General features: G+C 41.7%; 2 protein-coding genes across 4 annotated transcripts; one reads left to right on the top strand and one right to left on the bottom strand.

The window, feature by feature from the left end:
- Positions 1-373: 373 nt before the first annotated feature.
- On the bottom strand, positions 374-11,084 carry ATRIP (ATR interacting protein). Of its 3 annotated transcripts, none has more exons than XM_054640298.2 (13): positions 10,745-11,084; positions 9,475-9,560; positions 8,306-8,476; positions 7,568-7,683; positions 7,115-7,275; positions 6,049-6,147; positions 5,466-5,595; positions 3,980-4,708; positions 3,285-3,427; positions 2,645-2,736; positions 1,722-1,805; positions 1,199-1,445; positions 374-729 (listed from the first exon to the last, which is right to left on the bottom strand). In XM_054640298.2, exons 1-13 carry the CDS (start codon positions 11,019-11,021, stop codon positions 668-670), a joined length of 2,397 nt encoding a protein of 798 aa, XP_054496273.2. In that variant the 5' UTR covers positions 11,022-11,084; the 3' UTR covers positions 374-667. The 3 variants fall into 3 exon arrangements, with proteins under 3 accessions (XP_054496273.2, XP_077040586.1, XP_077040587.1); XM_077184471.1 differs by having other exon boundaries at positions 9,475-9,557; XM_077184472.1 differs by lacking the exon at positions 1,722-1,805.
- Positions 11,085-14,012: 2,928 nt separating this feature from the next.
- On the top strand, positions 14,013-15,567 carry LOC129125057 (protein BTG1-like). Its single transcript, XM_054640299.2, has 2 exons — positions 14,013-14,445; positions 14,577-15,567. Exons 1-2 carry the CDS (start codon positions 14,091-14,093, stop codon positions 14,927-14,929), a joined length of 708 nt encoding a protein of 235 aa, XP_054496274.2. The 5' UTR covers positions 14,013-14,090; the 3' UTR covers positions 14,930-15,567.
- Positions 15,568-24,393: the final 8,826 nt, after the last annotated feature.

Below are 24,393 nucleotides of genomic sequence, written 5' to 3'. Positions count from 1 at the left end.
GCCTAGGATGCAACCCTCAACAGTACCTGAATTACTCATTTAAGGTGAATTGGAAAATGTAAGTTCTAGTATTGTTTGTTTTGGCATCTCAATAATTACTCTTTCAGGAGATTGGTCATCTGACCTCAATTTCATCAATCCTCAGCAAGAAACTCAAAGCCCTGTAGAGAAGTGCCAATTCTTAAGTTATTTCTAGAAGGATTTTTAAAATCACCATAAATTGTTTACTAATATCAACAATATGAAAATTCTGGAAGTCACACAAGGAAGTGGTACAGCTACAAAAGACACAAGGGTGTTCAAAAGGCTTTCATATGAATGCAGTGATGCCAAACACCTCAGCACCATAAATTCAGCTGTAGTCACAGGAAAATGGAGAAGAGAAATTTCCATTCCATTCACAGTGGTTTCATACAGGATGGAATTCATTACCAGAACCAGTCATAAGCCATTGAGTGAGTTTGCACAGCAGTATCACTCTCATCAAAATTCCTTTGCTTCCAGGTACATTTAGATAGCACTGAAATAATTACAACAGAGAAATGTGTCTTAGTTGTGCTGTGTTTGAGTGCAACCCAAGGTTAGCACTCAAAAGGATGATTCAAAGTTCACATTTACATTGGCAGTGATGATTCAGATGAGGAAGGACAGAGATCTTTGCTGTTGGCTAGCTGGAGTCTGTTCCATGCTCTTCTGGCTCAGGAGGATACAATTCATCCAAAATCAGCTCTGCAACAAAAAATAATAATGTTTTAGATAATGATTTTTTCTCCTGCTTCATACAGTATAATTATAGCTGCTGTCTACATTTTAGAACATACTGATGGTAGAAGACTACAGCAAATAAAATTTCTGAAGCTTCCATGCAAACAGGTCTTTAGATTTGTGTTTTGTCACACAAACTTCTCCCCTTCTTTTCTTTAATGCCTTTTTCAGGGACACATTCCACTATCCCAGGTTCCTCCAAGCCCCATCCAACCTGGCCCTGGACACTTCCAGGAATGGGGCAGCCACAGCTTCTCTGGGCAACCTGTGCCAGGGCCTCCCCACCGTCACAGGGAAGAATTCCTTCCTAATACCCAATCTAAACTGCCTCCAGAGGCCTGAGTAACAACCAGCTGTGGTACTTGTTCAAAGAGAAAAGTTAAATTTTTATTTCTGCAACATGGAAAAAAGCCAACATTTGACTGATTTTTACCTTCAGAGGCACTCAGTTTTTGAGTTTTTTTGAGAATGGCTCTTATGCCTGGCATGGCTTGGTCATATTGATGGAGAACTTCCAAACAGTGTTCATGGAACAGTTTATCTTTCTGAGACAGGCTGTGCAGCAGTAAAACAGCATCCCGTAAAAACTGAATAACTCGTTCCCTGTGTGCACACAAGCTGGTCTCAGATCTGATCTTCATCCACTGTCTGTGCAGCATCACAATCAGTGCCTTCACCCCCTGCAAGAGAAAAACAGTGCCTCAACACACAAAGCAAAAATATAGCAGCAGAAAACTCATTTCAATATGAACTTTACTGCTTAATCTCTTCAAACATTCAAATTTCAGGATATTTTCTAGCAAGCCAAAGCAAGCTTCCTAGAAGGTGGCATCCTCTAAAGTACACAACACTTCTGTTTCTCTACAGCAAAAAAATAAAAGGGGCAAAAAGCAATTTCAGCATTGAGTACTGGGAAGTTGTCAGCAGGGTAAACTGGGGGAGTGTGGTGAACATACCTCGAGGTAGCACTGACAGTCAGTGCCAGGAAATAAAACTGCTGCTCTGGAGCACCACATGCAGCGTGTCAGGAGCCTCAGTGTCTGTTACAAACACAGGCTGGGTTAGAGTGAGAGCCAACTTCTAATTCATTGCTAGGTTCAAATAGTCTTGGTGTATTTTTTTTCTCCTAACAGCTGATGTCTTTTACCTTCAAAGGTGTACAGGTTTTTTTCCCTGTAACATTTCATAGACAGAGTTTGCCTTGTACAGAAACCTTCTTAACTTTCTGATGAGTGAGGCTGACAAGGTCAGGGGCCTCTAATTCACTGCATACAAATAATGTGTTTACACTTAATAGAACAGTGGGGGTAATGGAAAGGGTTCAAAATTCTTTAAAATGAGAGAAGTAGAGCAAATAAAACCTCAAACAAGACTGTTGTCACTTCTGTCTGTACAAACAACACAAATTAGGTTTAAAAGCTATTCTTTCTGTATATAACCATGACCGTTAAACAGCAAGGTAGCATTTCCATTCATTGCAAGGAATATAAATCCTAAATCACTACAGAATGCCTTTAAATGTTATAAATACAATCAAAATGAAATGCAAATCTTGCTTCTTTTTACTCTTCTATTGCTCTAAAAGCAAAATAAAGCTTAGTGCTGAACATCTGCAGCCATCCTAGGATCTCCCTTGGTTTTTTCAGTGACTTGAAAGCCTTTTATGACCAATGGTCTCTTCAAGGATAGTTACTGATTCAGTTTCAAGCAGGTCCTTTCAAAAATCAATGTAATCCCTTACTGTAAGCCCATAATTGCAGTTTTGTATTTCAGCTAGAGAAAGAACTTGTTTTCAGACAATTTGTGCACAATCCTGCTCCTCCCACTCCCCCAACTGGAAGGAGAAGGAAGGAGCACATGGACACTCAGCTGTGGTTACCTCTTGCTCCAGCTGAAGCCAAAGCATTTCAGATGCTGATTTGTCTGGTCTTGATGTTATGTACATGTAGAGTGCAAGGAGAAGGCAGGTATCTGAAACAGAGAACTTTGTTTTTTTTCCAACCAGCCACTTGTTCATGACAAAAATTCATTCTATCAGCCAAGAAAACATTTTGAGTTCTGTCCTAGGGCTCATGGTACAGGCTCAGCTTCTTGTTTTACTTCCCACATCTTCAGCAGTGCTGAGGAAATTGGTATCCCTAAACCTTATATTTGCCTTTGTGGTAATCCTGTCCTGGTGCATTCACAAGGAACTGAACAGAGATCATTTGTCATGCAGACTGGAATCTCTGAGCAGTGCCATGAGCACAGATAAATTTAACTTCAGAACTCCTCAAAAGCCCCTTTTTCCTCATCAACCTTAAATACACAATCTAGAAAGTGCTTTTAAAATGGCTATCAAAAGCACTGCTTGTAGACAGACACCACAAGACAAATACTCTCCAAGTCATAAGCAGAAAACAAGTTTTCAGGTAACAGAGCAGGCTTTTTGCCTTCTGGGGTTTCAGCACCTTGGAGCAAGGCCTGTTGGCATTACTGTCAGTCATGGTAACAGTTCTCTGTCTGCTGCAGTGCTTTACCTGAATGAGAACAGAGCTGAGCCGCCAGCAGGTGGTGCTGAGCAAGGGCTCCCAGGAGCCTCACGGTCAGAAGCACGGCAGGCAGAGGGGTCTCGGGCCGCAGGCAGCGCTGCAGCACCTGAGTACTCACTAAGTGCTGGAAACTTCAAAACAAAACTGTGTTAGAAAAGGGAAGTGCAGTCACAAGTTGGAAATACACTACTTTTTGTACAGAGTATCATCATTTGTGCCTGTTAAGCTATTCAGAACACACCCAATCTCAAATTATCTGTCATAAATACAAAGTATGCTGGAAAACATTGTTACTTTGGCAGTCACTCTGCAGTTCACTCTGGCAGTTTTAGCTGCCAGAATGAGATCCTGTGCTTTCCTTCCTTATGCACCTCCCAGCAATCACAAAAACCCCAAGATGAATCTTACAAAGGTTCTTCACTTTCAATGGGACAACAGCATCTGCTTCATATGAATAAATAATATATGAATAAACCTCGTTACTGATCAGGGATGATTATTACACTCATTAACAGCAAAGGAAGTAGAAAGATCCTCAGCTGCTTCTCAAATATGATCTGAAATGTGATTTCTCTCATACATAGCACAACTTCTAGTGGAAGCTGCCCCGATGAGTTTTAACAGAGAATGAAAACTGCTTAACAACAGACTCTGAAATCATTTTAAAGCTATTACTGACTTACTTTATTAATAAGTCCATAGTTGAATTTTCAGCTAATTTTACCAAAACCTTTAGGCTTTGGCTCAGGATATTGTCAGTCTGGGAACCCCTTGCAGCAGAAAAAGATAAAATCTGAAGCAGCTTTTTAAACAAAGAATGTTGAGCTCCATCAGTATTGGGAGGATCCTGTGGAGCAGCCAGCCCTCCTTGTGTCCTGCTCTCTTCTTTATTGTCACACTGATTGTCACAGAACACATTTTTGTCCGTCTTGGAAACCTGTTCATCTCCAGCAGCAGAACTGTTTTCCACTTCAGCAGACAGCAACGTGTGGACAACATCCCAGCTGTAGAACACCAGATAATAAAGGATCCCCAGTGATACAAGAGTTGTTTCTTCAAGGTTCAGCCTGAAGTCCTCCTTGCCTGAGCCCGTGTTTGTGCTGGCTCTGGAAGAAGCAGTTGGGTGGGTCCCACAGGCTCCGTTCCCTGGGGCATCCCCGAGCTGCTCTGCTCGGCAGAAGGCACCAAGGTGGTGCTCCAGCAAGGGCAGGAGATGCACAGCACCTGGGATCCTGCTCTGTGTGAGGGGCAGGAGCCCTCCCTGGCCTTCTGCTGGCCTTCCCTCACATAATCCTTCATCCAGAGCAATCAAGTTCAGTCCTGTTATTGCCAGTTTTTGAGCTTCTTGCAGGGATACAAGAGGAGCGACTCCTTCTTGAGTTGTCCTGCTGCTGGGGAGTTGGGTGGGTTTCCTGTCCAAACAAAAGTAAAAGGGAAATGCTCCACAAGAAAAGGCAGAGAACAGACTTGAAATCTGAGTAATCCATATTATGAATTGAATAATAGAAAGGCCAGAGTACTAAGAGATGTCTGTTTTCAATATAGGAAATAAAGGGGGAAAAACATCATCCTACTCCTTGATGCCTGCATGGAAGAGTCATTTCAAAGCATTCTAGGTTTCATCACTAATAAAATAACCTATCTGAAAAGCAAAGGTATTTCAGCTATTAATTCTGTAAAGTGAAAAACTATTATAATTCACATCCAATCTTCATATTTAAAATGCTTTACCAGGAAATATAAATATATCTTGGAAGGTTGCACACCAATTGTACATTTGAACATGGCTGCACACCAATTTGAACATGGTTTATATTTTGAAGATATAAAACCAACTTTTTAATCAAATCTTGAGCATTTTCTTCCCTCTTAACTCATGATCATGTTTCTGTGCTTCCCTCATTGCAATGCAAGCTGCTCACAGCTTTAGTTCTGTGCCTTCCCCAAACTGATAATTAACCTAATTTATTTTTTAAGGATGCTCTAGTGTTTAGTATCTGTGATAATCAAAGATACAGAATGATGTTCCAAATTTTGCATGAAATGGCCTAAGCAGAGCATGATTTACCACAGGAATGAGCTGTCCTGCATGACCAAGTGTTTCTCAGTACAGAGAATGCCACTGTGCTGAACATGGCAGTACAGTTTACCAAAGAAAATAAAACTTACCTATCCAAAGAGTTGGGTGGCAACACAGCTCCAGACAGAGGCTCAGAGTTGTTGCTGAGAAGGTGGCAGAAACCTAGAAGTGACCCAGGGACTATGGGCTGCTTCATCAGTGCATTCAGCAAGATAGAACCTGGAAGGATACAGATTTTCTTTGGAGAAGATTTGCCATCATCAACAACAAAAAAAATCAGTATTTCAGAAGATCAGCCTTATTGTGAGAGTGCTCACTACCTCAAATTCATGAGAAAGATTCATGATGAATCTTCTTTTTTAACAGAAGGATGATTTTCAGAAAAATTAATTTTAGATATTTAAATACAAACCAAGTTATATTTAGAGGTCTTTTAATTATGATCCCATATTAGCAAAATAGCTTGAGCCAAGTGATCACATATCCCAGCTGTTCTGGTGACTTGCCCTCCATTTTCTACTCCAGACACTGAAATTATGTGATGCAATTCCACTAAGACAGTACCCTAAAGAATTCTTTGAGGTGATTGCTGAAAATGCTTTTCAGTGTTCTGGATTCTTTTAAAGGTACAATTTCCCTGGTTTTATTTCTGCATTGCCAGAATGATATTACCTTGTGTTTTTCGTTTGGGGACAGAGTTGTAAGAACCATTTTTTCCTGTTGCTTTGTGCTTCTTCAGGGATGAAACTTCAGGATGGGTTATCTTCCTGTCTGAAACAAACAGGGATTGGGAGAACACAGATCTGCACCCATCCTGTACACACAGCCACAGTGTTAGATGATATTTTAATTGTCTCTATATGTCACAATTACCAAGCAAACCAAGGCCAAAAGCCTTGCAGAGTTCAGAAAAAAAGTAAACAAATGTATTTTTTCAAACAAATAGGCATATTGAGTGTTGTTACCATAACAAACAATAGCAATACTAATGCTTTCAGGCTACTGCATTTTTCTTTTTGCTGGAGTTCCTACTGCCCATATTTTTAGAATGAACAGTGTAACTGACAGCAACATCTCAGATTTTTCATGTCTCTTCCAGTAAGGATTAGTTGATGATATCCACATTTCTTTTATTATTTCCCATTACTATTAAAAAACCACTACTTTTGTTTCATATTATAGCTATCTTCAAATATATGCAGATATTAATTTCCTAAGGTTTACTCAATGAATTTCAAGATAGAATTTTGTGAGAATTTCTGCCCTACATATAAAAGAGGAAATGAGTACATTGTTTCAGTTGCTTCGTTAAATACAGCTAAATATGTACCCTTTAAAATCCAGTCCCCAAAAAGCTAGAACAAGAATACAAAACATTCATTAGCTGACTAACAGACCAAGAAATAGGCAAATTATTTCCTGTTCTTTATGCAATGAGAAAAGACAGATCAACAATTTGGATGTTTTAGTTCATCACATAATAAAGTGTTTTATTGCAGCCACTGGCCACTTCATCATTGCCACCTTGGCATCTGTTACTAAGGTATGAATTAAAATGATCTTCATGCAAATTTCAGTCATGGCTATTTAACTCCAGTTGGTATAAAGTGGAAAAAAAAAACCTAACCAAAACCAAAATTAACTGTGAACTGACTGCAACTGTTCAGTCACAAAATACTTCTGTAATGTAGAATGTTTACATGTAACTAAAAATGTTGCAAGCTGTACATGGGTTTACCTTCTTTGTTTGAAGTCGTCAGGGCCGTCAAATTTCCTGAAGAACTCGATGGCCTAGTGGATATTTCAGCATTGAAGGATTCCTTTGTAGGAAAAGATCTTCTTTCTGGCTGTGGAGAACATCCTCCTGATTTCACTTGTACCACAAGATTCTTTTTAGGGCTAAGACAAAAAAACAAGACAGTATTTCTTTTGTAATTATTTTATTAAACAACAATCTATTTTCTCTGCACTGTTTGATGTTTTAGAGATACTTCACTATAAACTCTTTGAATTTCTGTCAGATACAAGGAAGGCTCTTTTTTGAGCAAATTTCACAGATGTCATCAGACTTTTTTGTTGTATTTTTTAAAAGACCACAGAGCTAAGAGTCACATGATGAAAGAAAACCTTTTCAATAGTTTAAACACATGTATTACAAAAATGAACACAAATTCCTTTTCCAACCCCCTACCTCGTTGTTGGAACTGCCTGAGGGAGGTGCTTGTTTCTTTCACAGTTCTGAAGTCGTGTTCTTAATTCATTCATTTCTGCATCCTTGAACTGCAGCTCGGAGTGCAGCGACTGTACCTGAAAGGGAGTTCAGGGCACTTTCACCAGATCAGGAGTGGTGCAAGCAGAGCAACTGAGCTACCAGGGAGCTCCAGATCACCATTGCTTAATGGGAACTCCCAGATCTCCATTTTTAGGAATGTTAGCCCAGTTAACACTGTATGAGAGCCAGGTGCCAGGAGTTCAGGCAGGAAGCCTTGGTGAGTGGCTAAGACAGAGCAAGTGCCATGCAGAGCATGGCTCCAGTGAGGCTGCAGAGCAGCCTCTGTCCTCCTCAGGGCTGCTCAGAGATGACTGCAACAAGAACAGCAATCTCATCAGAGCTGCCACAAAGCATGTTCTGTCACTTCTTCCACTCTAAAATACATTCCAATTGCAAGGTTCTCAGGATGGCTTCAAAAAAGCATAAGTAAATGAAAATTTCTACCACCTGAATTTACTCCTTTATTTTGACAGGGGAAAACCCTCAACAAGTTCTTACAGAAGTTTTCTTCTAGGGAAGAAAATAAAAGCAAGCATTGTGCAAGTTTCACACCAATTTCACACAAATGTTCTTCCTTTGACTAAATGGTTTGGGACATGATTAACTCATAAATCAGCATCTGCACATGACCTGCAGGTAACTGACATATTTACAAACCTTTTTGGAGAACTCTTTTTCCTTTTCACTCAAAATCTGAGATTTTTGCTGCTCCAGTAGCAGGTATGATTTCTTCTGTTCTTCCATAGCATGCTCCATCTGCTGCATTGAGTCACGCAGAATTTTAATTTCTCCATTTTTAGTGAGAATTTCATCCTGCATTTCTTTCAGCTGCAAACAGAGGAATTACATTAAAGGATGGATATAGCCAAAAGTAAAGCATGCATTTGCATCAGTATGTGGTTGAAAGTTAGGTGTATTTGTAATTTCTAGGGAGAAAAATGCTCCTAGTAACCCAGCTTAGAAATTCTACACATGTTGCCTCTAATATTTTTTTAAATTAAATCAGGCTCAGCTACTGTGTTCTTTAAAATAAATTTAAAAAAATTACAAGATCATCCTTCCCCTTCCCCTTTTCTGCAATTATGTTTGGGGCTTTTTTAAAAAAAAAACTGTTTTAGTCACACATATCAATAATTTATTCATTGTTTGGATTATAACAGGGATCATTTAATTATACTACTACATCCATCAGGACAGCCAGCAAGCACTCTGAGACAAGGTACCACCCCCAGACAGAATCTTCACGACATTGAGTCTCTAACACCTCCTGAGCAGCCACTACCACTCAGAGACAAGACTTTGGGGATAATATAGAACTTACTCAGAAAAGCAACAAGAAAAGATCAGGAAGACACTTCTCTGCAACTGTAAAATTATGATTTAATGTGGTGTTCAGGTAGGAGACTCCCTGATAAAGGTGGATATAATAGAGCTGGGAAAGATACAGAGAATGGAGGAAGGGAAACAGAGTATCTTTGCATAAATGACCACCAGAAGGTAAAGTAACATAAATCACTTGAAAGCCATGTCACTTTCTCAAACCTTTTCAGTTGAACAAAACAACTCTGGCTGACAGGGCAGAGAAATTATTTGTTAGGGAACAAATCTCATCTGTTTGCTAATCTGAAATGACCAAGAAATAAAATATTGCTCCCACTCTAGTATTACTAGAGCTGTTTCTAGGACAATGATTTTAACACACCCCTGGATTACAAAGATTAGATCACCTTGATTAGAATTAAATGCTTGGGACTGGATTTATCCCACCTTTCAGTTATTCCTATCAAAAATGGGATATTTAGAGGAGAAGGGAGGATATTGCCAACCTTGTGTTTGACTTCTTCATGCTGTGTCTGCAGCACTTCAAACTGGAATGAATCTCTCATCAGACCATCTTCTGCTCTGCTTCCTGCTGCAGGGAAAAGCCAAAATTTGAAGCACAGGTGATGAATGTGCATCACTGGTGACTCAACACCAAGGTTTTGATATTTGCCATTGCATACATCTAAATATCAGTTACAATTACAAACAGGTAAACTGCCTCATCCAGCCACCACAGGGACATTGCTAGTGCTTGTGCATCAATTCTTACAGCAGAAGAACCCCTGCACCTTCAAATTTCTAATTACAGAATGGTTTGAATGGGGTGAAAGGGACCTTAAAGATCAGCTCATATCTTAAACCAGCAAGATGACCCACAGCAAAAGCAAGCATTTCTTTTGAGATAACTTCAGTTAATGCACAAACAAGTGTTCACTGAAAACTTATTCACCAGGAGAGGTGACAGATGTCAGGGTTGCTACAACATACTTAGATTATTCAAGCTCTCTAAGGTTCATTGTGAAGAAGCCCCTGCTTTTGTTTCTTTCAAAGTAAAACTGAAAGTCAGCTGTTAATACAAAGCATACTATGCTTTTATTAGTGGAAATTAACAGGGGGAAAAACATCTGAAAGCCAACATGCTACCAGAATATGATACCTAAAGCATGCTGAAAGTTTAGGAAAGTCGGGTTTTTTATCTGGCAGGTTTAACATGCAGCACCCTCATCCCAGGCTGGCATTACCGACACACACCCCAGGCACGGGCTCCTGGAGCCGTGAGATCAATGCAATGTTCCTGCTGGGATTATTATTCTCGTTATTCCTCGATCCCAGCCATCCCTGTGACACCGGGGGTACCACCGTGGGGTGCTGCTGCCCAGGGGAACAGGCAGCAGCAATTCCCTTAAGGGAACTTAGAAGAAAGATGGAGCAAGTCTATTTACAAGAGCCTGTAGCGACAGAACAAGAGGGAGGGGCTTCACGGTGATGGAGATTTAGGTTGGATATTAGGAAGGAATTCTTCCCTCTGAGGGAGGTGAGGCCCTGGCACAGGTGCCCAGAGAAGCTGTGGCTGCCCCTGGATCCCCGGCAGTGCCCAAGGCCAGGCTGGACACTGGGGCTGGGAGCAGCCTGGGACAGTGGAAGGGGTCCCTGCCATGGCAAGGGTGGCACTGGGTGCGCTTTGAGGTCCCTGCCAACCCAGGCCATCCCAAAGGGACACCAAACCCTTCCGCAGCCGCGGGCAGCGAGGGGCAGCCGCCGGGACACACCGACCTTGCCGCCCGGCCCGGGGCAGCTCCGGGGCTCCCCACGCGTGTCCCGCGGGCGGATCCTGCGACAGCGCCTGCGAGGCCAGGATGTCGATCTGCTCCAGGTCGTCCGCCGTGAAGTCATCGCTGTCCCCGAAGGGGTCCACGACCCCGGTCACGGCGCTCTTGGGGCGCTTGTGCGGGGGAAGGACGTTGCGGAGCGCCGGCGGGGCGGCCGCGGCCCCGCTGTCCCCGCAGAGCGCGGGACCGCTCCGCTTGCGCGGCCCGGGCAGCGCCGCCATGGCGGGACCGGGACCCGCGGGGCCCACACGCCGCGGGGCCGCCACAGCCACGCCCCCCACCGCGCGCCGCGCCGCCCGCCAATCACCGCCGGGCAGCTCTTCCCGCACAGCCAATGGAGTGGCGGCGGCCTCGGAGCCGGATGTAAGCGGCCTCGTGATTGGCTGCAGGCAGCCGACACGCAAGCGCCTCGCTGATTGGGAGGGAGGGAGGCGGGAAGGATCGTGCCCTCAGCGGTGTGAGGGGGAGCCGCTGACGTCAGGCTTTCGAGCGATGACGTGAGACTGAGCGGTGACGTCACGGTGAGGGTTGTCCCTCTGATGTCACACCTGGCTTCATCCCGGGCACGGTGGCGTCACACCGCAGCTGGAGTGCGGCTGTGACTCGTCCTGTGCAGCCGCAGGCACGAATGCCCTCGATAAACTGAGGTCTCTGAAAGTGTCAGGAAAGTGCGATATTTGCAAAAGTCCCAGCTAAACCCCCTCTGTTAAATTCCTGCCGTTAACCTCTCGTGTAATTGTATTTGGCCCGTTTGTAAATTGAGCGACAAATGGAGTTTCCTGCTCTGTATAACTCAGATGGGTGTGAGGCCACAGCTATGTTGATAAACCTGTTAAGGGGAGATGAGACCATGGTCTTGCAGCACATTTTAAAAACAGGGTTACAAATTATTTTCATTTCTACAAATCAATTTACAAATCCCTTGATGGTCTTTTAAGTGAAAACCACTGCATCGGTGTGACATATTTCCAATTCTGTTCGAGAATTCTGATTTCTCTTGTTCATTTCCCCATTGCCCATTACATGCAGGGAAATTAGATTATCAGCAGAGAGTAATTTCCTTTATCCCTGCGCTGCATGAGCAGCCTGTGAGGAGCCAGAAAGCCCCAAAGAAAGCCCTGAGGGTCTTTGCTCCCAGCTGTGCTGAAATGGCAGCAGGTGAGCCAAATAGAACCATCAGTTGGGATTACTCAGCTCAGGTGCACATAAAAGGGGTGGTTTCAGATGGAAACTGCACTTGCAGCACTTTAAGTTTTGCGGTATTGCCTGAAGGTTTTATTTTTGCTTCTCCAAGAAGTTGTTTTATCAGTTATGTGCAAAACTGGGGAAATTATGACGGGTTTGATGCTCTGAACACTAAAGGTGCCATTATTTATGCTTGGAATTATTTCTTTTCTCCCTCTAGTGGGAATGGTAACATAATGTTTGTCTTTGTAGTCTTGCCATAAAGAAAAGTTTCTTCTTGCTTTTAAGAATGGTTTTATCTCTTTATGTTTAAAGAGAGATGCTTTGAGGAGATGGAGTAAAACCAAAATCTGTTGTTTAGTTTAAAACCTCTCCTGGTAATTTCTAGTGCTCTGTTTTTACTGCTTATGATTGTAGAGACATGTATTGAGACCTTAATTTAACTAATCTAAAAGGAACTGGATTTAGACATTACTTGTTCTTAATTCTGGATTTAGACATTACTTGTTCTTAATTCTGGATTTAGACATTACTTGTTCTTAATTCTGGATTTAGACATTACTTGTTCTTAATTCTGGATAGATTTTGTTTGGGTGGGCTTTTTTGCTGTTTGTTTGTTTGGGGTTTTTTGTTGTTGCTTAAGAAATTAATAAGATTGTGCTAGTATTACTATTTTTTATTATTGCTGCTTTTAAATAATAGTATATTGTTTGAGTGGTATACCTTCAGTTTTACTTTCTCCTCTTCCTCTAGCTGAAGTTGAGGAAAAATAGAATGGTAGAACACTTGCACAGATTTTATTTTTAACAAGATAAACCAAGGTACTGACTTTTGTTTCCTCTGTTCCAGGTGTTCCTGCTAAAGAGAAAATGACTTGCAGGGGATTGGAATAACAACAAAGTAAGTCTGAGATGTAGAATTTGCTTTAAGTACAGCTGCTCATGAAACCATTTTTGGGCAGGGGGATAAAGTGACACAGCTGCATATCTGCTGATTTTTCACTTTTCTGTGTCTTGCTTACATTGAGTCTTAAACCTGAAACTCCCTGAGGAGAAACCAAAGCGTGACTTTGGCACTACCTGACAAATGTGGCATCTTTTGATTTTTATAGCCAGAATTTCTTGTTTTATTTGAATATTCCACTTAGGACTAATGGATCCAGGTGTCAGCCCTCAATCCACGTGGGCAGTTTTAGCATTACCATTTGACTCTTGCAATACTTTTAGCTCCCTTTCATTTGCTTGATTCATTTGCTTTCTACTCTTACCATTACTTTAATTTCTCACTTGCAAGTTTAATCCAGGGCCCTTAGTGTCCTGGCTTTGGCAGTATCCTGTTTTACTGACTTTTTACTTAAGAGTAAAATCACTGTGATTACAGGGAATTTGTGCATTTATTCATTTGGGTGCACACATTGTGCAAGGGGGGCTCTTTAGCATCATTTAGCATTGAGGTTAACAACTTGTGTGTGGATTTGGACAGTTCTCAGTGCTGCTAACAGTATTTTATTCTAAATGCTAGCAAGAGTTCTGTAACTCCAATGCAAGTGTTGTTTCTTTGTCCCTTGTTTCAGTAAAGGTGGATGTGAATGTGTTTTGTGTTCTGATTCTCAAAACACTGAGTAAATCAAAACTGAAGTGGGTGACTGAATCAGTCCAGGTACCAGCAGAGATTAATTTTTTTAGTTTAAGTCTTAAAGTATGAGGTACTGAAATTCAAATGGGACTTCGGTGAAAACTTGTTCTAACAAAACAGCATCTTGATCCAGACCTGAGAGTTGGTTAGGAGAGGAGTAGTCCAGATTTTGGGCAAATGTCGAGAGTTTCGTCATTTGCTGGTAGAGGGAAAGGCAATCCCGCGCCTCAGGGCTGACCCCGGAGCTGTGTGTTTGAAACGGAGGGGGATTTTAGTCTGCGCTTGTATTGCGTCCTGAGACAAGAGAGGGAAAGGGAACGAGGCAGCGCTGTCTGCCCGTGGTACCGCGGGCGGCGGAGCTGAGGGAGGGACGGGCGGAGCCGCCGCTGGCCCGGGCTGGCGATGAGGGCAGCGCCGAGCGGAGCCGGGAGCGCGGCCGCGCGTCGCACCCGTTAATTCCGTTGGGCTGAATGGGCGCCGGGCCGGGCGGAGCGCCGGGGCCGCGTCCGGCCGGTGCCCCCGAGCGCTGCCCGGCAGGGCGGGCTGTCCGTGTGTCGGGCTGTCCGTGCGTCCGCGCCGGTCCCGCCCCCCCGCGGCCGGCACAACAAACCCGCCCCGTCCCGCCCGCGCCGTGCGGCTGTTGCGCGGAGCCGCCCCCGGCCGCGGGGGCCGGGCCGGGCGGCGCTGGCAGCGGGGCCGGGGCGGACATGAGGACCGAGATCTCCACGGCGGCCGCGTTCGTCACCCGCCTCCTGCGGGCCGCCGGCGGGGTCGGCGAGGAGCAGCTGCGGTGCTTCCGCGAGTGCCTGCAGGAGGCGATGCGCGGTGAGTGCCGGGGGGGCGTCCCCGCTTTCCGTGCCCTCTTTCCGTGCCCTCTTTCCATCCCTCCCCTGCGTCCCGCGGGGTCCGGCGGAGCGCAGCCCCGCGCAGAAGCTCCTCTTTGTTCCCTCCCGCAGAGCACTACAGGCACCACTGGTTCCCCCTGGTGCCCTCCAAGGGCTCCGGCTACCGCTGCATCAGGATCAACCATAAGATGGACCCCTTGATAGGAAAGGCGGCGGGGATGATCGGACTGAGCCACGAGAGGCTCTTCCAGCTCTTACCCAGTGAATTAACGCTGTGGGTCGACCCCTTCGAAGTGTCCTATCGCATAGGTGAGGACGGGTCTATCTGTGTGCTGTACGAAAGCCCCCAGCCTGGGGGGAAGGCGGCCAAACAGCTGGAGAGCAGGACCAGCTGCAAGGAGGAGTGGAGGATTGGCAGATCCAGCCCTTCCAAGAGTTACAACATGATGACGGTTTCTAGTTAAAAACAACTCTTCCCTGTACGATGTTGTATGTATCCCAACCTCATGGTAAAGTTAGATGTAACTGAGCTTTTTTTGGTTTTAATTTTTTTTTCACCCTACAGTCATTAAAGTCGTGGTAGTACTGCCAAGTTCTTTGTGGCCAAGGGCTAAATGTATAAAGCAGTTCTTTACACTGCATGTTCCTTTCTGGGCTGTGTCCTGTAAATGCACTGTACAGTTGGTGGATTGTTTTACACATTTATATTTTCGAAAAAGTTCTGCGTATTTGTAATAAAAAGCAATATTGTAGCACTCTTTATGATGGGTTTTAGTCAAAATTAGTACTTGCTAAAAAACAATCTCTAATTTGCAGAGCAGTAACGCAAAGGGGGGTGGGAAACAGATCTAACAAACTGCACGTAAATCTTTCCAGTGATTTGTCTGCACAGACTTCTCTCAGGGTCATTCAAGTTTGACTGTGAGGCACAAATCACAGATGTAACTCTTTATTTTTCCCTTTTCAAAGCATGCTTTTATTTGAGGGCTGGGTTCCATCACACCCCAATATTTTAGCAAAAAGAAATGGGGAATGAATTAGTTGTCTGGTTATTTCTAGTTATGGGAGTAGAAAAATAAAGACTTGCTTAAAATGCTTCTGACTTGTTTTGGTGGTGTGCTTTTGTTTGGGGTTTTGTTTGTTTTGTTTTGTTTTTTCCCAGGCTCTTAACATTGCTCTTAAAGCTTATTCTGTCTATTTCTAATAATTGCAGAAAGCTTTGTAGTTAAAGAGGTGTAGCAGTGAACATCCAGCTTTATTTCAGATCACAACAAAACACTCAGTTTTGGGAAAGCTTGCTGGCTGCCTGTCTTCAGCTGAATAATCTGGGGAGAGCTGGGTGGGGTTTTTGGTACTGAATGGAAGCAAAAGTACTCTTCTAATATTTGATATATTGCAGGGAAAAAAAAGCTTGAGTTTATAAGGAAATGGAGTTTGGGTTTAAAACTGCAACTTGCACCATGTAGAAAGCTGGAGTGAAAATTTTCATCAATGCTGTAACTGCCTTGGCTTTTCTGGAAGGTAAATCCTGCTGTTTCTGGCTTTGAGTTCCTTATTTTTGTCAGGGTCTCTCATACCAGTTGGGCACAAGTTTTAGTGAAGATATCAAACACAGTAGGTTTGATGTAATAACAAAACTTTGTGTTGCTGGTTTATGTGGATACTCTTAGTGTTGATATCCCAGTAAAGGATCTGATTTACAGATATTGTGATTCCTATTCTAAGAAGCAGTGGTTTCTAATTCAGCCATAGAAGGCTGCCTGGCATTGCTGATTTCTGGAGCCTGGTGTTGGAGCACAGTTAACACTTGATGAAAGGGAGCTTTGTCTGGTGTGAGTATGTCAGCAAAAAACCCTCCTTGGGCTATGTCAATACCATGGTAGGACACAGAGTGAGAGAAGGGGCAAGTCTGGGCAAACTGGAAAGGGCAGAACTCCAGTTCACAAAGAGGTTTTTTCTTTGTTTGCCTTAGAAAAAGCTGTGGCTTGCTTCTTGCTGTTTCCTTATTATCTTGGAGGCAGGCTTGTCTAGTGGTATTTGTTTAATCTGGGGGAAATGTAGAGTGCCATTTTCTTAGTAATTAAAACTCTGTAAAAATTGACTGTGTGTTTCTAGTCTATCACTCCAATAAATAAGTTTCTGGGTTACTTTAACAAATGGGTGTTAGAGGTCTGGTGGCAAATTGCCTTTTTATGAGATAAGATTGGAAATCGGTTTTCATGACGTTGTTTTGTTCTCTTGAGGCAGTAACACTTTCCTTTTCCTCTCTGATGAATATTCAGTGTGGGTAATCCTATTTCCTTGGGACCTCTAAGGGATGTATTTGACACATTTGTCAGTAATTGAACAGAATAACTTCAAATCTGCTAAGGGTGAGGTGCCTTCTTTGATTAAATTTCATTTGAAGGGTAATTGGCCTTGCTGCACATTATGTTAACAGCCCACTGAAAAAGATAGGTGTGAAGTCTTTATCTTAACAGGAGGTTTTCCATAGCAGGAGACACTTGAAGTGGAATTGGAGATGACTTGGGAGTCAGGATATGATTTCCAGCTGCTTTGAGGTGAAGGAGGGTACAGCAGGTTCTTCAGTGTCTGTCCATGTGTGAGCAGAGAAGAGCCTGGGCTAACCCAGCCATGCTGGATTCTGCTGCTTTTATTGATCCCTCCCTAAGCCGTGGGATGTTTCAGATGTGATATAATTCCACATCTCCAGTATCCAATGCTCTCTGTAGGTTTGATGTCTATCAATGAATGGGCACTTTAATGCAAGTTAGGTTCCATGTATTTCAGCTACTGGCATAGAGTTGAAGTGACTCTGCAGACAAACAGGTGGGGACTGCAGACAAACAGGAGGAGCTGAACAAAACCCACTGAAGCAAAATAAACACTTGAGCTGCAAGTGAACACCCTGTGATATCTGTGCCATCTAGAGCTGCATTCCATTGCTTTAAAAAACTGTCACAGATGTACTGACAGCACAAAAGCTGTTCTGAGGGGAATAGACTGCTTGGTAGTAAACCAGGGAGGCAGTTATTTGGAGGAGGAAAGAAAACCAACTTTGTGTTTTCCCTGAAAGGTGCTAAGTTTTGTGTTCTGCTGTTGCAACAAAAAAGGCAAAATCTTAACATCTTTAAAATGACATACTTGTCACACAAGGCTGACCACAAATCATTGGTCATATTAATTACATAACATTTGTCTGAGAGGTAAAAGAGGTAAAATCCACCTGAGACAGAAGGTCCTGCTAGTTTATACAGCCTGACCACTCTGTACTGCAGTTATGGTGGATCACCCCCTGACTGGGCCTAAAAGCACAGGGGTGAATGGTTTTGCTGTGAGAACTTCAGGAGATAAGGGGATTGTCTGTACTTGTTTCAGGTTCTGTTACCTTTAGAGCTAGGTGAATTAAAATATGAAATTTTGGATATTTAGGTTTATTTTCTAACCACTGGTCCTCATTTCCTTATTCTCATGATGAAAGGCTTTTTCAGTGTGTAGTACTTTATATTGCCATCAAATTAAGCCTGTTTTTCATATTTAAAGGGTTTAAAAGATCAAGCTTTTAAAGTTTGAGCACAAATGATTTTCTTTTAACTGGGATTTACATACATGCTTTTTGCCAACACTTGTTCCATTTTTAATGTGTGCCTGAGAATGTGTTCCCAGGGAATGAGTGCAGTGAACCAACTGATCCAGATCACTCCATTCCCACCACAATTTGCTGCTCACCAGCACTGACAGTGCTGAGCTTCACTTCACTGAGAACAATGCACAAGTCCTGACAGAATTGCTAAAATCATGCTCACATTAACTCATTTTTAATTCCTGAAATGTGTTCCTCACTGTTATTTTGTCTAGAATGCCACATGTTTTAGGTGAAGTAAAAAACCTAAATAATGAGTTTGTGATTTCTCACTCAAAGAACAAATCCCAGGTTTGTTTAGTAGTTTATTGTCCAGTTGGGTTGATTTGCATTAATGAAATTGTTCTCCTTTGAATTATACACTTATGATGAAGTGAATTAATACCTGATAAATTAACCTCCTTTTTACATTTAATCTTGTCTCTTGCAATTATTAGTTGTTAATTTTTTTTACATTGGGACACTCACTCTAGAGCAATTTTCTCTGTTCCCACATACACTGGAAATAGACATTGGGGTCCCACTGATATCCTAAGGCAGTTCTCTTGGGCATTTTCTAGACTTTGTGGTTATGTTTTTCTTTATGAAACCCTAGCATTTATTATTTTATCTGGTCTAGTCATAAGTACATTTCCATTATTTCATTATCCTCGAGCAGTACAAAGTTATCCACATTACCAAATACAGGTAGGCAGTGTTTGCTGATCCCTTTGGTAATTTTACCACCTTCCTCTTTTCAGAACTAGAATTCATTTAAGTGCTGATGTGTCTTAAAAGGTCTTTACCTTTTGTAACTGGTTTTCTTAGCTATTTGAACCGTGGATATTCCTCTCCTCTTTTTAGCTTCCTTCAGATTTTTTTTCAACTTCACAATAATTTGTATATGTTGGTTTTTTTCTGTTTCACCTTGGTTTTCTTTAATTCTGACTGAGCATTTGGATTTAATTTAACTTGTGCCTCCCATTGTCTCAGTGTAGCAGCCCTCAGGCTTCACTTTGGCTGTGTGTGATTCTCCAGGCTGATCCACGTTGCCATGGCAGAGTGGGAACTTTTGTATTCTTGGGTAATAGAGGTGTGCTGATTTCTGACTTATAAAGTTGATACTTATAAATTATTTTTCTCATGGTTCCAGAGTCACTCTTAGTAATATCTAACCTATAGGAGTAATAGACTTATTTATTTTCATGGTTTTCTTGCTGGGGAGTGAATTTATTCCAGTAATAAAAAGTGATATTTTGCCTTCTGTTAGAAGGCTATGTAAAATTTTCATTAAGAAGTAAACTGCTGATTTTAGTTTGTAATTTGGGTAACTTTGGTGGGCAATGTGTTTTGAGATGGAATTGCATGGAAGGATCTTTCATCTGTTTGGGAGATTCAGTTGCCCCTGGTTTGCAATCAGCAGGACAATCAACATCTAGAAAGTGTGGGGAGGCAATGAGAGGGCAAATTAAATTGTGATTTGTGACCACCTTGGTATGATCACTGCTTTAAACTACTGGGCTCTGGATTATTGATGGAAATATTTCCATAGCCTCGTTAGCTGTTATGTGGGATGAGTTATTGTTCACAGTGGTTCTTAAAAATCCAAAGAAATAAAAGCTGGAAAAGACAATAAATGTCTGTTCAGCTAAATTAAACAGCAAATCAGTCTTAAGTCACTGAAAGACAAAGCTGCAAATATCTGTCTTGATAAAATGATTTCAAAGCAGAGAAAGAAGAAGAAATATTCAATCATCAAAATGTTTGATAACGTTCCATGCAAACCTCTAGTGCTAAATAAATACCTATCTTAGAGAAATAAGTCTGTAATCCTGGAGATATGCCAGGTATGAAAGTTCATCTCAGAAACAAAACACATTTTTAAAAGAAAAATGCATATAGAAAAGTAAATTCAGTCTTTGTAGATGATATGATGCAGCTCGTTTCAATATGAACTTTTTAGAGGGTGAATTCTTATCAACTTTATTTGCAGTTGAGTAGTAGTGAGTACAGTGAATTTGATAAAGCAGTTTTTACTGTGGAGCTGTTGTGCCTGCAGGATGATGTTTGGGGTGAGGCAAACTGGGCCTGAATTGATTGTTTCAATGATCAGTAAGTGACTTTGGCCTCGGGTGACTGATGTTACTTGTGTGGAACTCCCAGGATTTTCTGCTACATGAATGGAGAAATGAACAAGCACAAGAAACTGAGGAAAAAGAAAACACTTCATGATCTGTCTGGGCCCTGGCTGCTGCAGCATTCTGGGCAGTCAGGAGAGAATCCTGCACAGAAGCAAGGTTGTTGTATCCTCAAACTACTAAACTTCATTTTACACTGAGTGCCACCAGGGAACTTGCTTTCCTCCACTGGCACTCTGAGGAGGGAAAGGAACTTGCCTGTTATTTATAAACATTTAGAATATTTGCAAATATTTACAATTTTATTTAGAATATTACAAATATTTACAAATACTTACAAATTGCATCACTTACAAGACCTAAACTTTATTCTGCATGCTGGTGATTAAAACACTAATGAGAATTCCTAGTGTTGTGCATTTTTAGATGCAATTCTGCTTTAATAACTGTACCTATCTATGATAGAAATAGGCAAACACTTTGCACTACTCCCCTACACATTATTTATACAGCATCATTAGCATCAAAACAACCTTCTGTGAATGTTTCTGTTGCAAATGTGCAGCCTGAGGGTTAAATTTGCATAAAGACACATGTAGGAGTGATGGAAAAGAACATAAACTACTACAGTGCTTTGGCTTTTATATATTCTTGGAATGGATTACTACAAAAGCTGACCCCTTAGACTTGTCTTATCTCACTCTGTGAATCTGGATTATCAAGAATAAATGGGAGCAGAATTCTCATAATGTGTATGATGAGATAATGTTTTATTTAGGGCTCAAAATAATGTATTACTCATACAACTCCTCTCTTCTGGGAAGTGTGCTGGGCTTTTTCTGGATATACCAGAGGTCACCTCTCTCCTGACTGCATGTTAGGGGATGATGCCAGAGTTTTGGAAATGAATTTTTCCTGTGGATAGGAAAAAGATGCACAAATGTTCTGGGAGAGGGTTGTTGTGTTCTTTTTGCCTCACAGTGTGATAGGCTGACACTGAAACCATTGGATATTTTGATGTGGCTTGTGAGCTAATTTTTGAATTGATGTGTGCATGCTAAGTCACCAGTTAAGAGTAATTAAATATGTACTTGAATTTAGTAGAAGTGCTGAACATTTGATGTGGAATTAGGTATTTTGATGGATGGAGGTTTTGCTGAACAAAATTAATTCAGAGTCATGAACTGTGATATTTATGCAAGACTTGATTTTGTCACTAGTCTTTTCACTGATGTTTAGCTCATGTCTCTGACAGGTCTTTTTCAATGACTCAGTGCTATGTGTTTTAAGTTGTTGTTCTGTAGGAGTCAGTGGAATTCCTCCTGTGTTCAGCATTAAAAGCCTTTTGGCTCAGGGCTGGATGAACACTTGAGGCATTTGCACTGTTTAATGGAGCCCTGTGTTAGATTCATAGAGCTGCTTCCAATTGCTGAAGGATCAAATGAAAATTTAATTGTAGCTGAAACCTGAGCTGTTCTGTGAGTCACCTCAGCAGAAAGGAGAATAATTTATCAGTGTTGTGTCACAACTGTATGTGTGCACCATATGGCTTGATGGTGTATTCAGGGAAGCTGTGTGTGTGACTTCTAAATATTTCTTTTTCTTTAATATTGATTATTTTTCTAAATGATTCTTATTCTAAATTTCTAATTTCTAAAACACTGGACATTGAACATCCCCATAGGGCTTTATTTTAGCTGTGATCCAGAGGGGGCTGTCTCAGTTTGTGACTAGAAATGAGCAGAAAAGCCCATACCAAGGCTTGTTGTCCTTTCCCCTTCCCTGCTTCTCTTTCAGAATCTGTCTTTCACATAATCTTTTCTCATTAAATTGTTAAACGTTTGTATCAACATAAAATGGAGAGAAATTGATGTTTGTGTATTGGCAGACAGCACAGCTTGACAATGCATTGGGCAGTAACCAGCCCTGGATAAAAAGGGAAGGAGAATGCAGTGCTTCCATGAGGGATTTCTTTCCAGCCTTATCACAGCTCCTGTTCTTGTACCAGACTGGTCAGTGTAACTCTATCTTGCAGTGAGCCTTTGTGCTCTAACTGGCACCAGGATTTTCAATGGCCTGGGAGCTCCTTTTGCAAAGAGAATTCTCTGTCCCACTATCACTTCACAGGAACTGTGGTTGGGAATGCTGAAATGTGCTATCAGCTGTGTTAACTATGTGGGGGCAAACAATTATGCTTCTGAAAAAGCTTACCTGTAACATATTCAGCATATCAGACAGCAGCTTAACTACTACCTACATCCTTTTTTTTTTCATATACCTCCTGCTAATCACTTTTAGAACACTTGGGATTTTACAGCAGCTTTTTCCTTTGGTGGTTACTTCAATATTTCTGAAGATTGGATTTTTTGGGGAGTGACAGTGCTGGCTTGTTGTTCTTTTTGTAACTTGTCTCCCAGTGTGGGTCACTGCTTGTAAGCTAAATATTTCATGTGTGGCTGTGGTGAATTATTTCCACTGCTTCAGGCACGTAATAAGACAAATTAAAGCTGGAGTTCCATTTTCAGCATCTCAGCTTTTTTACCTATTTACAGCTAGTTTTATTCTTGTTTAAAACTGCCAATGAAATAGGAGCCCTAAAATATATTGTTAAACTGTGACACCAGTAAGTATTCTTCATTTGTACTGTTGGCTCCTGTTTCATGCCTAATTTGCAATTGCTAACCCTTTTCTCCCCCGAGTGCATGCTGATGTCTTTAATTGGCATTTGTTTATTTTTGTTTGAAAATCACTGAGTGTTTTTCCTTCCTTCTGTTCTCCCTGAATTTGTAAGCACTGTTTTCACTATGGGATTCATGTGGATGCAGCCAAACTGTTCTCTAGTTTTTTCCAAATTCTTCTTTCCTGTGTGTGCCCCATCAGTGATGGCTCTCACCTCATTCCACCAACATTTTCCAGTAGCTGCTGAGTGTTTTCCCTGTTTCAGAGGAATGGGACCCTGTCACCCAAGAGACACTGTGAAAGGCAGGTTACCATCTACAGCTGTGCTCCTGTGTTCTGACAGACCTTCCACTGTGCTGCAGAAAAACAGAGGAACAGAAAAGCTTGTATGCCAAACCTGAAGGTACTTGCCCCCTTTAGAAAAGGACAAGGCTGACCTTTTTAATCATTAAGAGTCTTAGATTTTTTTTCCCTACCCTTGTGGTTTATTTATGGACCTGTTATTTGCATCTTTCTTTATACTTTTTGGAAAAGAGACTATTTTTTATTTTTCTATGTCCACTTGGTGCCTTTGTGGCCATCTCCATATAAAACCAAATGAAGCACTAGGTCAGTGTTCTTTCTATCATGTGTTATATAAACTCCCCTACTCCTAAAAGTAAAAGGGTTCCTGTGCATTTGTTTTAATTGAAATGACTAATCAGTAACACTTCCTTTACTTCAGACATCTTATTTGAAAATTGATTTAGGAAATCACTGGCTGAGTAGTGGTTACTTTTGCTAAAGGTAAATATTTGTTAGAACCAAATATTCTAGTTTGTTTCTGCAAGAGTTAAAAACTAAAATATACATGAAACTAAATGGGTATTTCAAGTTGGCAGTAATGTGAAGGAGTGGGCCTCAAACTTTGATAGCAAGAAATAACAATTCCCTTTATATCCTGCACCATGGTTCAAAAGGACAATATTGTGAAAGTTGGCTACCATTTCACTTTATTCCTAACATGCACATGGGTGTGCCTATTCTGAAGCTCTTGTGAATATCATCAAGATCTTGTAAAGCTCGTCTATGTACAGGGATAACCAAAAACCTCTAAGCTACAACTGTCCTGGTAGAACATAGTCCAGCAAGAATGCTCCAGCAGGAAGGAAATTATAGCTCTTATTTATAGAAATAAAATGCAGCATCTCTGGTTATGAAATAAAGCCTCACTTCCCGAATCTACTGCTGTTAAAGGGAAATTCCTGATAGATCAAGCTCTTTATGTGTTTTTGTTTGTTTTTTTTTTTTTTTTCCAGTGAGGTCTTTGCTCTGTCCCAGTGTTCCAATGGTCTCTTGTCTCAGTGAAGAGATAATGCATGAGCAGGATTATTTGGCATTCCACCAAAACATGCTGCAAAATACCCCCTGTGGGAGGAACCCGGAGTGGTGAAATGATGCCTGTAGGCACATGAGGGGAGTGAGGGCACAAGATGGGAAATAAAAGGGA

The sequence above is a fragment of the Agelaius phoeniceus genome, chromosome 11 (genome assembly GCF_051311805.1).
Source record: "Agelaius phoeniceus isolate bAgePho1 chromosome 11, bAgePho1.hap1, whole genome shotgun sequence".
Lineage (NCBI taxonomy): Eukaryota > Metazoa > Chordata > Aves > Passeriformes > Icteridae > Agelaius > Agelaius phoeniceus.
This window is presented reverse-complemented; position numbering and strand designations above follow the sequence as displayed.